This window comes from Scyliorhinus canicula, chromosome 19, assembly GCF_902713615.1.
Source record: "Scyliorhinus canicula chromosome 19, sScyCan1.1, whole genome shotgun sequence".
NCBI classification, from domain to species: Eukaryota; Metazoa; Chordata; class Chondrichthyes; order Carcharhiniformes; family Scyliorhinidae; genus Scyliorhinus; species Scyliorhinus canicula.
In genome coordinates, this window is record NC_052164.1 from 103971903 (window position 1) to 103989424 (window position 17522).

Sequence of the window (17522 nt, forward strand, 5' to 3'; positions counted from 1 at the left end):
TTTTTAATAAGGTAGATAACATGGGTTTCTTAAACTGAAGGAGTTCCACATTTTATGGAAAGCAGGGTATTGACAATGTGTATCTTATAATTCAGGTGAGAGATTGAGATTTATCTGACTTAAATATTGTGTAGTTGTTGACTGTTCTACTCTTGTACTGCAGAGCAGCCCATCAAGGATCTAGTCATCACTGTTCCTGCATACTTCAATCAGGCAGAGAGACGGGCAGTCCTACATGCTGCTCAGATGGTGGGCCTGAAGGTCCTTCAACTCATTAATGATAACACGGCTGTAGCCCTGAACTATGGCGTGTTTCGAAGAAAGGACATTAATGCAACGGCCCAGGTAGGGTGTTTGTTGCCAAAATGCACTGGTCTGAAGGACCTCAAGTTCAAATAAGAATTGCAGTTCAGGTTCTATTGAGCAATGGAGTAAACCAGAGATTTGAGAAAGGACCAGCATTAATGTCCATGGGGAGGATGAGCTAGCTTGGATAATTACGGGCTGCTTGGTTAGTGTAGGGAAAATTTGGAAATTTTTCAAGATGGGAGTCATAGAATTTACAGTACAGAAGGAGGCCATTCGGCCCATCGAGTCTGCACCGGCTCTGGGAAAGAGCACCCTACCCAGTCCTACATCTCCACCCTATCCCCATGACCCAGTAACCCCACCCAACACGAAGGGCAATTTTGGACATCAAGGGCAATTTATCATGGCCTATCCACCTAACCTGCACATCTTTGGACTGTGGGAGGAAACCGGAGCACCCGGAGGAAACCCACGCGCACACAGGGAGAATGTGCAGACTCCGCACAGACATTGACCCAAGCTGGGAATCGAACCTGGAACCCTGGAGCTGTGAAGCAATTGTGCTACCCACTATGCTACCATGCTGCCCAAATCTTCTGTAATCATAAGCCACGAGCACAGATTTCGGAAAGGAGTTAATTTTGAGGTGACTGATGCGGTCGGTGAGGAACATGCAGCGGATGCAGTTTACATGGACTTTCTGAACCTGATTCTGCATAGGGAGCCTATTGGAGAAAATTGCAGGGGTGGAATTATAAGGAGTATAGCAGGTTGGTTTCTTTCAAAATGTAATGTATTACTGATAGGTTGCAATCCAATCAGCTACTTGCTCTCCCTGATATCTGATGCTTTATTTCAGAATGTGATGTTTTATGACATGGGATCAAGTAGCACCACTGCCACTATTGTTACCTACATAACAACTAAGACAAAGGATTCAGGAACACAACCCCAGCTCCAGATCCTAGGAATCGGGTAAATTTCTATCCATTGAATCTTTTGCGTTTAATGTTTTTCATTTTAATTTTGCTATTGCATCTGTGACAGCCTTACAGGCACACTGAGGCTAAATACACCCTTTATATCCAGAGGGGAAAGAGGACAGTCAATAACATTTGGCAAATCTGAGGAAAATTACTAATTATTTCATAGGTTGTGCGCGTCACTGGCAAGTTTAGTATTTATTTCCCATCCCTATTTACCATTCAGTTGAGTAGTTTGCTCAGCCATTCCACAAGGCAGTTAAGAGCCAACCACATTATTGTCGGTCTGAAGTCAAATGTAGGCCAGACCAAGTAAGCATGGCAGATTTCCTTCCCTAAAGGATATCAGTGAACCAGATGGGTTTTGATGATAATTAATAGTTTAGTCATTACTGAGATGAGCTTTAGATTCCAGATTTATTAATTGAATTCCAATTGCACCAGCTGCCGTGGTGATTTGAATGCATGCCCTCAACCTGGACCTTCGGATTACTAGCCCCGTGACTACCGTGTGCCCTGCCTCCATTTAATTAACTCACTTTTATTCAGTGAAAATCACTACTTTCGGGAGGCTGCTCAGTGCAAATGAAAAGATGTGATCCTGACAACCAGTCATTCCCTGTAGTTACCAATGGGCTGTTAGAAAGAGGATAGCAATAAACATCAGGTAGCAATAAACATCAGGTAACTGTTACCTAGGTAGTGGTAAAGTCGTCTTGGTCCCAGATGACCATAAGTTACTTTCCCATAAGAGCATAAGATACAGGAGCAGAATTTGGCCATTCGGCCCATATCAACCATGATCGAATGACAGAGCATTCAATATGTTCCTCATCCCTATTCTCCTGCCTTCCCCCCATAGTCCTGATCCCCTTATTAATCAAGAAATCCCGGTATTAAGAACAGCAGATTTGTGCTTGAGGTGCTGTTACCTATAGGGCTACAGACCAAGAGCTGGAAAGTGGAATTAGACCGAATAGTTTGTTCTTAGAGCATGAGGACTAGGAGCAGGAGTAGGCAATTTAGCCCCTCGTTCATGCTCCACCGTTCAATACGATCATGGCCTCAACCCCACCATCCTGCTTGTTCTCTGTAACCTTTAAACCCATTACTAATTAAATATCTGTTTAACACCTCCTAAAATTTACTCACTGTCCCAGTATCCACTGCACTCTGGGGTAGCGAATTCCACAGATTCACAACACTTTGGGTGAAGTAGTTTCTCCTCATCTCTGTTTCAAATTTGTGACCCTTTATCCTGAATGACTTCTCGATCTAGAATGTCCCACAAGAGGAAGCATTCGCTTCATGTTTACTTTATCCATACTGTTTATCATCTTTGAGGGGGAGAGCTGACTGGTTTTGATTTAACCTGAGGGTCACCACACCTCAGGCGAGGGACAAGTTTGAGAAAGCGGGGTCTTCATGAATAACCTTAGCCGGTAAGGGAATTGAACTCGCGCTGCTGGCCTTGCTCTGCATCACAAACCAGCTGTCTAGCCAAATGAACTAAACTGGCCTTTCTAGAAGCTTTTTCCAGCCTGGTTGATGCTCTGTAATTTCTAAGCTGAAAAAGTATTTTATTAAGAGCTGCCACCTCTCTGAGTAGACATTTTTTTAAAATTTAGAGTACCCAATTTTTTTCTCCCAATGAAGGGGCAATTTAGCACGGCCAATCCACCTAACCTGCACATCTTTGGGTTGTGGGGGCAAAACCCATGTAGACACGGACAGTGATCCAGTGCCGGGATTGAACCCGGGTCCTCAGCACTGTAGACAGCAATACTAACCACTGCGCCACCGTGCGGCCCCCTGAGTAGACTTTAGGCCAATCTACACCAATAATCTGCTCTGAAAACTCTGCTCACGTTTTGACAGCTGTGACTGTACCACAGCAGCTGTGACAATCCACAATATTCTAAATAAAACACCGCACAACATTTAAAAAAAGGTCAATTTACTCTGTCTCTCAATTAAAGAAATCTGGATTTTGATCTGCAATTTCAGCAAAAACTAATCAATTCTTCCTTGGGATATACCTCACCTGTGTGCCAAGTCTCGTTGAAATCTGTCCCTTAATTTTTGAGATGTATTATGTACATCATCTCCACGCACCACCTGTAGTGGCGTTAATAACCCGACATACTCTACATATGTTCTTTCCGTCTCTCTTCATTCTCCCAGTGACGTTCTCCACCCTTTTGCCCCCCCCATTTGTTTTCCACCAATTATGCAGACTAGTAGAAACTGCTTGAGTAAATTTGAAAGGCAAAGATCACTAGCTTTCTCTGTCCCAATGAAAAAAGCCCCAGTTTTGCAAACATTTTCTTGTTTGGGATAAGAACTGGAATATTGCTGCATTTCTTTCCTAAGTTGCCTGGCTGTATGTGAGGCATTATAATTTTGTGTGTTCAGGCTGTGATTTTGGACAATAAACCACCAATCGCTGCTCAGCTCGCTTCCCGGGACCTCGTTTCTGCTGGCACAACCCCCTTCCCCCAACTAGATGGTCCAGAGGTACGAGGTTTAGGGATAACTTGGGAACCTAGTTCCACTGAAAGTAATTACAATCTGAGCGTTTTCTGTGCGAGAAAACGGATATTTGTGATTTACTCTTTTGGACCGTGAGATATCAATAGGAGAGTTGATTGGAGAGTTGATTAACTATTTTGTCTCGCGTATTTGAAAAGAAAGACATTTGTTTCTATTTTACAGTTCACAACTTTGCACGTCCCAATGCACTTTACAAGGAAATGCTTTGGAAGTGCATTTCACTGTTGTGATATAGGAGACATGTAAGTCAATTTGCACACTGCAGTTGTGTGATAATGGCTAGGTAATGTTTTCTATCAATTTTAGTCAAAATATGTCTATCTATCTGAGAGGACAGGTGTCTACTTGGTTCAATATCTTATCTGAAAACCAGCACCATTGAGAGTGCCGCACACTGTGTGCCCTGGAGTGACCATTTAGATTTTGTGCTCAAGTGGGGGACCCACAACCTTCTCACTGAGGGGAGAGTGTTTTCCTCTGAAGCACTGCCATTACCTGAAGGTAGGTTTAATAAATGTAATTTCCTCCTTTCCCTGTCATCCTCAGGTTTGATCGGAATCTTGGTGGGCTTGAGATGGATCTTCGTCTACAGGATCACCTCGCAAAACTCTTCAACGCACAAAAGAAGACTCCCAAAGATGTCCAACAGCATCCACGAGCAATGGCCAAGTTGTGGAAAGAAGCAAATCGTGTGAAAACAGTACTGAGTGCAAATATAGATCATATGGCGCAGGTAAAATGGGTAGCGTTGCTATCAGTTCCTGCAGCCCCTGGAACACAGGACAGCTTTCCCATGTTGAATGTGTGTTTGAGGAACATAATTTCATAGACCTATTAGTAATTTGCCAAACAAAGCTTTGCTTTTATTGGAAACTATAAAATAGTGTAAATCATTCAGCATTACAGAAGGTCATTGGCACATCATGCCTGTCCTGGCTCTGTGAAAGAGTTATCCAATTAGTCCCACTCGCCTTCTCCATTTCCCCACAGCCCTGTTCAATGTACTTCTGCTGTCCTCTCAGATTATCATTGAAAACCTTCTCCTTGTTTCGCCTCTGGCTCTTTTGCCAATGTTATAAATCAGTGTCCTCTGGATAACAAAACCTGTCATTGTGTTTTCTGTGCAGATTGAGGGGCTCCTCGATGACATTGACTTCAAGGCCAGAGTATCAAGGCAGGAGTTTGAGGAGCTGTGCAGTGACCTTTTTGAGAGAGTTGCAGAGCCTGTACACCAGGCTTTAAAAGTGTCGGAGTTGAAAATGGTGAGTACTTTCCGCAGACTGGGATGACCAATGGACTTTATGGTGAATCTGGTTGATTTTGTTAAGAAAGCATTTGCTACAGCGATGAGCTGCTTTCTAGCATTCTGCCTGTGTAATTATCATCTCAAATGCAGGGATCTCACCATTCTGACGTGGAAATATATTGCCATTCCTTCACTTCCCCATGGTCACCTTTCTGGAACTCCTTCCTGAACAACACCCTGAGTATATCTGCACCACACACTGACTGCAGTGGTTCAAGAAATTGGCTTCCCATCACTGAGAATCCTGCGGCGAGTAACTAACCTCCTGACTCCCCAAAGCCTCTCCGCCATCTCCAAGGCACAAATCAGGAGTGTTATTGAATGCTCTCCAATTGCCTGGATGAGTGCAGCTCCAACAACACTCGAAAAGCTCGACACCATCCTTCCACAAACATTCAAACCCTCCGCAACCGACAAACAGTGGCAGCCGTGTGTGCCAACTGCAAGTAACTCACCAAGGTTCCTTAGACCGCATCTTCCGAACCCACGACCACTGCCATCTAGAAGGACAAGAGCAGCAGATACCTGGGAACCCCACCACCTGGAGGTTCCCCTCCATGTCACTTGCCACCCTAACTCGGAAGTATATCGCCGTTCCGTCACTGTCGCTGGGTCAACATCCTGGAACTCCCTCCCTAACAGCACAGTGGGTGTACCAACACCCCAAGGACTGCGGTGCTTCAAGGAGGCAACTCACTACCACCTTCTGAAGGGCAACTTGGGATGTACAATAAATGTTGGCCTAACCAGGGACCCTACATCCCGCAAATGAATTTAAAACAATTAAGGCTGGATAATAAATGCTGGCATCAGCATCCTCGTATCTGAATGAACAAATCAATTGGATTTTTTTTTTAATCAGCTGAAATTTTTAAGTTTGCTTCTCTGAAAGGACTCCATTTTTCTTGTAGGAAGAAATTGATCATGTGATTCTGGTGGGCGGAGCAACACGAGTTCCTAAAGTGCAGGAAGCTCTGCTGAAAGCTGTTGGAAAGTAAGAATTCGGTTGTGATGTTATATGACCGTGTTGTTTCAGGTTCCAGTCTTGACCACACTTGTGGGTTATCCTTTACTATGGATGTATTTTTAGATGCATTCCTGTTGCCTGCAGAGGACAGGTCTCTGCATATGAATATATGTAGTTTCCAGCAAGTGTTTTTTTTTTAAATAATTTTAATTCAAATTTTTCAACAACAAATTTTCTCCCAACAATAAAATAAACAAGGTATAGAAATAAACAGAAAGAAGGACCCCCCCCCCCCGAATACAAAGCAATAAATTAATAACAATACAAAAAAGAAGAAAGTAGCAAACAAACAGTCGCAAAAACAAACTCCCCTTAACAGACCCCTAACCCCCACCCCACCCCACCCCCCGTTGCTGCTGAGATTGACCACCCTCTAACCCTCCGCCAGAAAATCGGAAGAACCCCTGTACCGACCCCCTCAGGGCAAACTTAACCTTCTCCAGCCTGATGAACCCGGCCATGTCATTGATCCAGGCCTCCGGGCTCGGGGGCTTCGCGTCCCTCCACTGCAAAAGAATCCTACGCCAGGCTACTAGAGACGCAAAGGCCAGGGTACCGGCCTCTCTCGCCTCCTGCACTCCCGGCTCCGATGCTACCCCAAAGATCGCGAGCCCCCAGCCCGGTTCCACCCTGGAGCCGACCACCTTGGACAAAGTCCCCGCCACCCCCTTCCAAAACCCTTCCAACGCCGGACACACCCAGAACATGTGCGTGTGGTTCGCCTGGCCTCCCGAACACCTCCCACACCTGTCCTCTTCCCCCAAAGAACCGGCTCATCCTGGCCCCAGTCATGTGCGCCCTACGTTTCCAGCAAGTGTTAATGAGTACATAGTTAATTGTAGAATTGTTGAGTTTAAAGCACCAAAGTTTGAGTATATAGTTAATTATAGAATTGTAAAGCACGGACGTTTATGCTGAAAATGTGACCTGCCACCAGATATGACATGTCTTTGGTTGCTTTCAGGCAGATATATCATAGGAAGTGTAAGTGTGGTTGTGGTCAATCCAGTGAAGTATCAATAAGCTCAAAAAAAATCGCTAGTTGACAAATGTGAACATTGTTTCCCTTAGAATAATGGAATAGTTACAATGCAGAAATAGGTTTTAAAGTTGGCCTTGAAGTATCTCTGCCAGATAGCTTTTGTGTTCAGCAAAATGAAGAACGTAGGACTCAAAAGGGACTGTCTAAAGGAACAGGAGGAAGCCGGTCTGTCCCTCAGGCCTGTTCTGCCTGCCATTTGATCGTGGCTAATCTTAACCATCTTAGCTCCAGCTACTGGCCTTGGTCCCATACCCCTTGCCTAATAAATCTATCAAACTTAGTTTTATTAATTGACCTCATGAACTCATCGGGAGAGAGTTCCAAGGGCGTCACAGTATTGCAGTGGTTAGCACTGTTGCCTCACATCGCCGAGGACCCGGGGTCGATCCCGGCCCTGGAGCACTGTCCGTGTGGAATTTGCACATTCTCCCCATGTCTCACCCCCAGAACCCAAAAGATGTGCAGGGCAGGTGGATTGGACACGCTAAAATGCCCCTTAATTGGAAAACAAATAATTGGGTACTCTAAATTTATTTTTACAAAAGGGCGAATGTTCTGGATTCTTGCTCCCCTTTCTGCTTTAGAAGTGCTTCCTGATTTCACTTCTAAATAGCCATATTATAACATTTCAGATCGTCTTTTTTCTAGATTCCTGTACTAGAGGAAATAGAGTAGCATGAAACTATAAACTCCTTTTCAATTATTTCAACCAGTTAACTCCTTAATCTTAATTTTCTAAAAGCCAAGCAATGCCTCAACATGAACGTGAGTGGTGGGATGTGGGCTCTGTGCCTAATGTCTTCCACAAGAAAGGTTCCCGTTCTCGGTTGTTCCAAGGTGGGACAAGCTGTTTTTTCCCCTCCCCCAGAGTGGCTTGTCCAACTAATGGCCGGTATTGGATCATCCAGTCACCATCGACGCTTATGTTGGGATCATGTCGATGATCAACAATCGGAACAGGCTGGGATACTCACTAGCCCGGGGTTCTGTGGGATTCTAATCTGATTGCATTTCTTTTTGTTTGTGTACTTAATTTTGAAGCTGCGTTGCAAAGAGCCCCCTGGCTTCTGGACCCAGCCCACCAAACTTGTTGGACTTGTGTTCCAAATGTTCAGCCGGTTTTATTCTGTTTTTATCCATCTTGCTCAGTAACTGGATTGCATTTCTCTTTGCAGGAAGGAGTTGCGAAAGAATATTAATGCTGATGAGGCAGCATCCATGGGAGCTGTGTATCAGGCTGCTGCTCTCAGCAAAGCCTTCAAAGTCAAACCCTTCCTTATCCGTGATGCGGCTATGTACCCAATTCAGGTAAACATACTGTGTCTGAATCCACAGGTACCTGTCTCACTCCCTCACTGAAGATTACGGTTCCAGCAGTGTTTAAAGTGTTTTTCGAATTGTGAAATTTTTGGGAGTTGGAGGAGGCTAAGTCTGAATGTTTGAAATAAGTTTCTTCTCACAGAGAATATTTCCTCTTCACTCTCTAACATGAAGCTGCTTACTGTTTCTTGTATAAATTTGCTCGCATTTCTACACGTTAGTTTCAGTCCAGTCTTCAGCTATTTAAGATTCTGCACTCCGCCTAGACCTCCGATATCAGACTGAGGTAACCAGGGGAAATCTGGTTTGGTGGCATTTCTAGGTCTTCTGAGTGAAAACAAAGACAACTATACTTAATCCTGGATTCCATTGGATATGGAGTGTAGGCATTCCGGATCACTACCTTTACCTCTGGTTATTCAGGCTGGTTATTGGGCATAGAGAAAAGCAATAGTAAGTAAACTCTGATATCTATTATGAGGAAAGGCTGAGAGTTAAGAAATTTGAGTTCCTAAAATTCCAAAAGGATTGGATGCAGTGGTTTTGGACAGGATGCTAAGAATTAGATAGCAATAGCAGGATCTGAAGATGCATTTGAAGCATAAGGAGACAATCCAGTTAAATATCAACACTATAGGGGCTCTACAATAGGAAGCACAATTCCAAAATTTGTGGCAGACACCAAATACGGGGTTATAATTTATACTGATGTGAGGGCAGCACGGTAGCGCACTGGTTAGCACTGCTGCCTCACAGCGTCGAGGTCTCTGGTTCGATCCCGGCTCTGGGCCACTGTCTGTGTAGTTTGCACGTTCTACCCATGTTGGCGTGAGTTTCGCCCCCACAACCCAAAGATGTGTAGACTAGGTCGATTGGCCACGCTAAATTGCCCCTTAATTGGAAAAATGAATTAGGCACTCTAAATTTTTTTAAAAACATAATTTATACTGATGTAGACTCAACAGAAGACATGAGTAAATCTGTGTGTGTGTATAAATAGCAAATATATTTCAATATAAATAAGTGTGGGGCTGTGCATTTTGATGGGACAAAAACACACGGGTGGCACAGTGGTTAGCACAGCTGCCTCACAGCACTAGGCACCCGGGTTCAATTGCAGCCTTGAGTGACTGTGTGGAGTTTGCACTTTCTCCCCCATGACTGCATCGATTTCCTCCAAGTGCTCCGGTTTCCTCTGTTATGGGAGAGGTGTTTTCAGAAACCCAAAATGTATCATGGAGTTCAACCAACCCCTCCCTTTACTGGATTGTTGCTTTTGAAGCACATGGCTTGTTCCCCAGGTGTAGTATTACATTTATGGACATGTGGTTTTTAAAACAAAACAATGTTTATTCCATGAACTCAAATCCAAGCTTTCTTCAAACTGAAACTAAAACTCAGAACAAACCTCAAAATGGCCGAACTGAGCTCGGCTCCACCCACTCTCTGACATCACTATTTTCTTAAAGGTACATTCCTTAAACATCCATTTCTTAAAGGTACTCTCACATGACATCTCCCACAGTCTAAAGATGTGCAGGTTAGGTGGATTGGCCATGATCAATGTGCGGTATAGGATTGGCCTAGGTAGAACACTCTTTCGGAGGGTTGGTCCGTATTCGATAGGCTGAATGACCTCCTTCTGCACTGTAGGGATTCTGTGGAAGAGTTTAAATAGAGTAGAGGAGACTTGTGTGGAACATAATCATCAGCATAGTTTTGTTGGGTTGAACAGCCTGTCTTTGTACTTTATAAACCTTGTAGAATAAAGTGCCTGGCAATGAAAGTTCAGAATTAAATAAATGTTCTGCGGTAAACTTGGTATCAAACCTGGCTGCTCTCCAATGTTCAAATGATTAACCAGCTGGTCTTGCTCAAGAGTAGATAAACTAGTCCAGATTCCAACAGTGAGCACAAGGATTCTCCTCAGCCAATCATCGGCTGATTACCGAACCAACTTGAACCAGACCAGGCAAAGTTGCTGTAGCCAACTGAATTCAATTTAAGCCACCTAGCTTTAATTTGGGCAGCACGGTAGCACAGTGGTTAACACATGCTAAAGGGCAATTTATCATGGCCAATCCACCTGACCTGCACATCTTTGGACTGCGGGAGGAAACCGGAGCACCCGGAGGAAACCCACGCAGACACGGGGAATACGTGCAGACTCTACACAGACCCAAGCCGGGAATCTAACCTGGGACCCTGGCGTTGTGAAGCAACTGTGCTAACCACCAAGTAGCTAATTGAAGTAAATGAGTTATGGAAAGGGTAAACTGGTTTAGCTGCTTTTCAACCCAGTCCCACCCACTGGAGAAATCTTTCTCCTGTATTTCTGAAAGCACTTGTGCTAGAATTTGCTTCCATCTGAAGAGAGGGCACACTTTGGGATTGCGTCGCTCAGAATCTCTCACTGTCCAATGGTGCTGTCTTGCTAGCCAGTGGCCTCTGTTTGCTTAACTTGCTTTGGTTTTGCCTTGGTAGGTTGAATTTACACGGTCAGTTGAAGAGGATGGTGTGAAAAACATTAAACACAACAAGCGTGTACTGTTCCAGAGAATGTCTCCGTATCCCCAGCGTAAAGTCATCACTTTCAACCGCTACACTGATGACTTTGAGTTCTTTGTGAATTATGGGGATTTGAACTTCCTCAGTGAGAGTGGCCTCAGGTAATGAGATTGGTGGGGGGAGCAGCTTGGAGCTGCACACTGCCTTATAAAACATGCCAGGCCTTAATGGTGGGGGTGGGGGGGGGAGAATAATTGGGTACTCTAAATTTTAAAAACACAACATGCCAGCACAGAAACAATCAGCCATTCAAGCTGTACCAATGCTTTTTCCACACAAACTATTTAGTTTTGAGCATGTGACCAGGTGTGTAGATGAGGGTAGTGCAGTTGATGTAGTTTGCATGAATTTCAGCAAAGCCTTTGACAAGGTCCCACATGGGTGACTTCTAAAGAAGGCAACATGGGATACAGAGTGATTTAATAAGGTGGATTCAAAATTGGTTTAGCTGTAGGAGACAGAGGGTGATGATAGACGACTGCTTTAGTGACTGGAAGCCAGTGACGTACCACAGGGATCTGTGCTGGGCCCCCTATTGTTTGTCATTTATATAAATGACATGTGGGGTAGGATCAGTAAGTTTGTGGATGACACAAAGATTGGCCAGGTGGTTAACAGGTTGAGTGTCTTGGGTTACAAGAAGATATAGATGGGCAGCAAAGTGGCTGATGAAATTTAACCCTGAAATGTGTGAGTTGGTGCACTTTGGAAGGAGTAATTTAACAAGGGGGTAATCAGTGAATGGCCTGACACCGGGAAGTTCTGAGATACAAAGGGATCTTGGCATGTTTGTCCATAGATCTTTAGAGGCAGAAGGAGAGATTAATAGAGTGGTGAAAAAGGCACGGGGCACTTGCTTTTATCAATCGGGGCATAGATTACAAAAGCAGAGTTCATGTTCACGTTGCATTGACTTTTGGTGAGGCCACAGCTGAAAGTGTGCGTGTGTGTGCGCGCGTGTGTGTGCGTGCGTGTCACCAGGTGTTGCCTGGGGCAGAGCATTGACGTCATGCCGATGGTCGGCTATTGCTGGAGCAGGGAAGGTTGAGCTGATCGAGGTGTGCAAGAGTATGGACAGGGTGGATAGGGAGCAGCTGTTCCCCGTAGTTGAAGGGTGAGACACAAGTTCAAGGTGACAGGCAGGAGTTTTAGGGGGGATGTGAGGACAAATGTTTTTATCCAGAGGGTGGTGACGGTCTGGAATGTACTGCCGAAGGCGGTATGCCTCACAGTCTTTAAAAATACCTGGATGAGCACATGGCATGGCATAACAGTCACAGTTATGGGCCAAGTGCTGGCAAATGGGGTTACGTAGGCAGGCCAGGTGTTTTTCATGCGTCAGTGTGGAACCGGTGGGCCGAAGGGCCTCTTCTGTGCTATTATAGTGCGATTGTAGTCCCATTCGTGCTTCCCCTCCATTACCCTTCAACATGTCTGGTACTCAAGCAACTATCTGAGCAGCAAAAGATGTAGAAACAGAAGTAGGCCATTTGGCCCATCTAGTCTGCTCCACCATTCATAATCTCTCCGATTGTATGTGAGACATCTGAGAAACACAATGTGAGTATGTGGCTTTCAAATATGGGTGGATTCCAGTTGATTATGTAACTCGTGCACCCAGCAAGTTCCCACATGCAAACAGATAAATGACAAATGCTACTCATAATGTTCGTTGAAGGCTGCCACTTTAAAAGTGCTCTTTGTTTCACTGAGTGACTAAACTCAGATTTTAGTCTTGAGTTGCACTGTGAAATGTCCATAGAACATAGCAGCAGGAGGTCATTCGGCCCATCGAGTCTGCGCCGACCCTCCAAAAGAGCATCCCACATAGGCCACCGTCCTATCCCCTTACCCTGCACATTGATCATGGCCAATCCACCTAACCTGCACATCTTTGGACTGTGGGAGGAAACCGGAGCACCCGGAGGAAACCCACACAGACACGGAGAGAACGTGCAAACTCCACACAGATAGACGCCAAAGGCCGGAATCGAACCCGGGTCCCTGGAGCTGTGAGGCAGCAGTGCTAACCACTGTGCTGCTCATATCCTGGAGGTGGCTGTTCCCTTTCTCTGTCCTTGCTGTTAGGAAAAATGTTGTGATGTTGAGTTTTTCAGGAGGGAAATTTGTGTTTTGTTCTCGAGTGTGCAGTGCTGACCTTGACATTCTTTCAAACAGTCTGCTGATAATTTGCTGCAACATGTTGTTTGTGGAACAATCAGCGTGCGTTGTTGGGTTCGTCCATACTGCAATTATCGAGCAATGAATAAGCCGAAGTATGGTTAATCACGGTTGTATTGGTCTCTAACTCTATCCTTTCTTTCCAGTATCTTTGGATCACTAAACTTGAGCACAGTTCAATTGAGTGGAGTCGGTTCAAGTTTTCAGAAGCATTCGGATAGTGAGTCAAAAGGGATTAAGGCTCATTTTAACATGGACGAAAGTGGAATATTAGCACTGGACAGAGTGAGTATCTGTGAGGCTCTGTTCCCTCTATCTTGGGAATTATTCAGTCAACTGATCTGGGGGTGGTCAGGATGAGACTGGAGAAAAGGAGACGTCTCTGGTGAAATGGTTACATTGGGTGTCCTTTCCTCATGAGAATCCGGCAGACAATATCTAGCAGTTTTCCAGTTAATAGAGAAGTGCGGTTCCAAATCTTCCGGGTGAACAGGTGCAGCTGCAGTTAGTAATCTCTTCCCTAGCTTCCTTCTGAGGTGAAGTGATCGGGTAATAACCCGTTTATGGGCAGCACAGTGGCGCAGTGGGTTAGCACTGTGGCCTCACGGCGCCGAGGTCCCAGGTTCGATCCCGGCTCTGGGTCACTGTCCGTGTGGAGTTTGCACATTCTCTCCTTGTTTGTGTGGATTTCGCCCCCAAGACCCAAAAATGTGCATCCTACTTGGATTAACCACGCTAAATTGCCCCTTAATTTGAAAACATGAATTGGGTACTCTAAATTAAAAAAATAACCCGTTTATCTTTCCCCGTGTCTCCAGACGGGGTTGTTTCTCACTGGGTTAGAGTCCTGCTCATGCTGATTGCTCTCCATTCCCCCACCCCTGCCACCCATCTGCTATACTCTCCTACTGCCAGTCAGTATCAAGTCAACATGATTCTCTCGCTGATATCCGAACACATGCGGTTGAGGCTCCATACGCCGGATGGACCCCAAAGCAAATGGTGGAGGGGTGTGCCTCCTCATCAACTCCTCACGGTCTACTTTTCCCCGGACCTCGAATACCCGACTGAAATGCCGCCCATACTACCTTCAACGGGAGTTCATTTCAGCCATTATCAAAAGGGTCTGCATCCCGGCCCAGGCAGAAGTGAAGAAGGCGCTGGATGAATTGTTATCCGTCCATTTCTATTCGTTCCAGTTATAAATAACAATGAAACAGAACACCCGGAGACCTTGTTCATCATGGCTGGGGACTTCAACAACGCCAACCTCGGGTGTACTGCCAAAATTCCACCAACACATCTCCGAATACAAGAGGGAGATTGAGAACCTAGTGGAGTGGTGCAGCGACAACAATCTCTCGATGCCAACAAAACTAAAGAGCTGGTCATTGACTTCAGGAAGCAAAGTACTGTACACGTCCCTGTCAGCATCAACGGGGCCGAGGTGGAGATGGTTAGCAGTTTCAAATTCCTAATGGTACACGTCTCCAAAAATCTGTCCTGGTCCACCCACATCAACGCTACCACCAAGAAAGCACAACAACGCCTATACTTCCTCCAGAAACTAAGGAAATTCGGCATTTCCACATTAATTCTTATCAACTTTTACAGATGCACCATAGAAAGCATCCTATCTGGCTGCATCACAGCCTAGTGTGGCAACTGCTCGGCCCAAGACCACCAGGGGTAACGCTCGACCACCGCTACACAAATTTCATGGGCACCTAATACCCCGACCGCACTTTGGAAAATTGGACGATAAGACGGTGCTCCTTCTCCCGGCATACAAGCAGAAACTTAAGTGGGAGAATTCGGTTAAGAAGGTCGTGCACTGCTGGTCCGAGACAACAGAAGAGCTCCTACGTGACTGTTTGGAGTCAGTGGACTGGTCCATATTTAAGAACTCAACGACCAACCTAAACAAGTATGCCACCACCATCATAGACTTATCAGCAAATGTGTAGATGACTGCGCGCCAAAGAAAGTAGTACGTTCCCCAACCGGAAACAACGGCTTAATTAATTAATACTTATTTTGGTCACACATAGATTACTGTGAGAATACCCTAGTCGCCACATTCTGGCGCCTGTTTGGGTGTACACAGGGAGAATTTAGAATGCCCAATTCACCTAAGAGCACATCTACAGGACCTGTGGGAGGAAACCGGAGCACCCGGAGGAAACCCATGCAGACACTGCGAGAATGTTCAGATTCCGCAGAGACCCAAGCCGAGAATCAAACCCGGGACCCTGGCGCTGTGAAGCAACAGTGTTAACCACTGTGCTACCGTGCCATGCATCGGGGGTTGGCTCACTACTGAAGGTCAGGTCTGAGACGTTCAAGTGAGGCGACCCTGATCTGTGCAAGAAATCCAGGTACGACCTCTGTAAAGTTATCAGGGATGCCAAGAGACAATATCAGACTCAGCTAGAGTCACAGACTCTTGTCGGTTGTGGCAAGGCTTAAACAAGACGGGCTACAAAGTGAAGCCGAGCAGAATCTCTGGCAACAGCGCACCCCACCCGATGAATTCAATGTATTCTATGCTATGTTGGAGCAGGAAACTATCAAACAGCTGTCAACTGCCCCAGACGCACCCATACCCACCGTCACAGCTTCTGAAGTCAGATCGGCCTTCTTGAAAGTGAACCCTCGGAAAGCAATGGGTCCGGACGGGGTCCCTGGTCATGCACTCGGGTCCTGCGTGGACCAGCTGGCAGATGTGTTCGCGGACATCTTCAACCTCTCTCTAGTCCATTCCGAGGTCCCCGCCTGCTTCAAGAAGGCCACCATCATACCGGTGCCAAAGAAGACCCAGGCAACGTGCCTCAACAACAATTATCCAGTGGCCTTGACATCGATTGTAATGAAATGCTTTGAGAGGTTGGTCATGAGGCACATCATCTCCATACTCCCAGAATGCCTAGATCCACTGCAGTTCGCATACCGCCACAACCGGTCCACCGGAGACGCCATCTCCCTGGCCCTAAACTCAACCCTGGAGCATTTTGACAAGGGCACCTACATTCAACTCCTATTTATTGACTACAGCTCCTCCTTCAACATCATAATCCCAGCCAAGCTCATATCAAAGCTCCAAAACATAGGACTTGGCTCCTCCCTCTGCAACTGGATTATCGACTTTCTGATCCATAGACCACAATCAGTAAGGATAAATAACAGCTCCTCCACGATTGTCCTCAATACCGGGGTCTCGCAGGGCTGCGTACTTAGCCCCCTACTATACTCCCTATACACACACTGCCGGCAAAATTTCATCGACACTCCATCTACACTGATGACTCGACCGTAGTGGGTCAGATCTCGAACGACGATGAGTCAAAATACAGGAGGGAGATAGAGAACCTAGTGGAGTGGTGTAACAACAACAATCTCTCCCTCAATGCCAGCAAAACTAAAGAGCTGGTCATTGATTTCAGTAAGCAAAGTACTGTTCACACCCCTGTCTGCATCAATGGGGCAGAGGTGGAGATGGTTGACAGCTTCACATTCCTAGGCATGGACATCACCAAAAATCTGACCTGGACCACCCATGTAGTTGCTACGACCAAGAAAGCACAACAGTGCCTATACCTTCTGAGGAAACTTAAGGAAATTCGGCATGTCCACATTGACTCTTACCAACCATAGAAAGCATCCTATCTGGCTGCATCACCTCCTGGCATGTCAAACTGCTCGGCCCAAGACTGTAAGAAACTACAGTCATGAACACCACACAGTCCATAACGTGACCCCACCTCCCATCCATTGCCTCTATACACCTCCTGCTGCCTTGGGAAAACGGGCAGCAGAATCAAAGACCCCTCCCGGCCTATTCACTCTTCCAACTTCTTCCATCAGGCAGGAGATACAAAAGTCTGAGAACATGCACTAACAGATTCAAAACCGCTTCTTCCCTGCTGTTACAAGACTCCTAAACGACCCTCATATGGGCTGACCTGATCTCTTCACATCTTATCAACTTTTTAATAAAATTTAGCCAATTATTTGTTTTCCAATTAAGGGGCAATTTAGCATGGCCAATCCACCTAACCAGCGCATCTTTGGGTTGTGAGGGTGAAACCCACGCAGACATGGGGAGAATGTGCAAACTCCACACGGACAGTGACCCAGGGCCGGGAATATATCTTCTCTACTGAATAGTACTACACTCCTGTATGCTTCACCCGATGCCTGTGTCTGTGTATTTATATTGTGTATTTTATGTTT

At 45.7% G+C, this 17522-nt stretch overlaps 1 protein-coding gene across 2 annotated transcripts in view; it reads left to right on the top strand.

Moving 5' to 3' along the window:
* hyou1 (hypoxia up-regulated 1) overlaps positions 1–17522 on the top strand; it is a 50016-nt gene that overhangs the window by 14223 nt on the left and 18271 nt on the right. For both annotated transcript variants that reach the window (XM_038779197.1, XM_038779198.1), the window contains exons 7-14: positions 164–345; positions 1169–1284; positions 4392–4578; positions 4973–5107; positions 6063–6145; positions 8396–8528; positions 11025–11209; positions 13436–13574. In XM_038779197.1, coding sequence (XP_038635125.1) covers positions 164–345; positions 1169–1284; positions 4392–4578; positions 4973–5107; positions 6063–6145; positions 8396–8528; positions 11025–11209; positions 13436–13574 — 1160 coding nt within the window. The remainder of the gene's footprint in view (positions 1–163; positions 346–1168; positions 1285–4391; positions 4579–4972; positions 5108–6062; positions 6146–8395; positions 8529–11024; positions 11210–13435; positions 13575–17522) is intronic.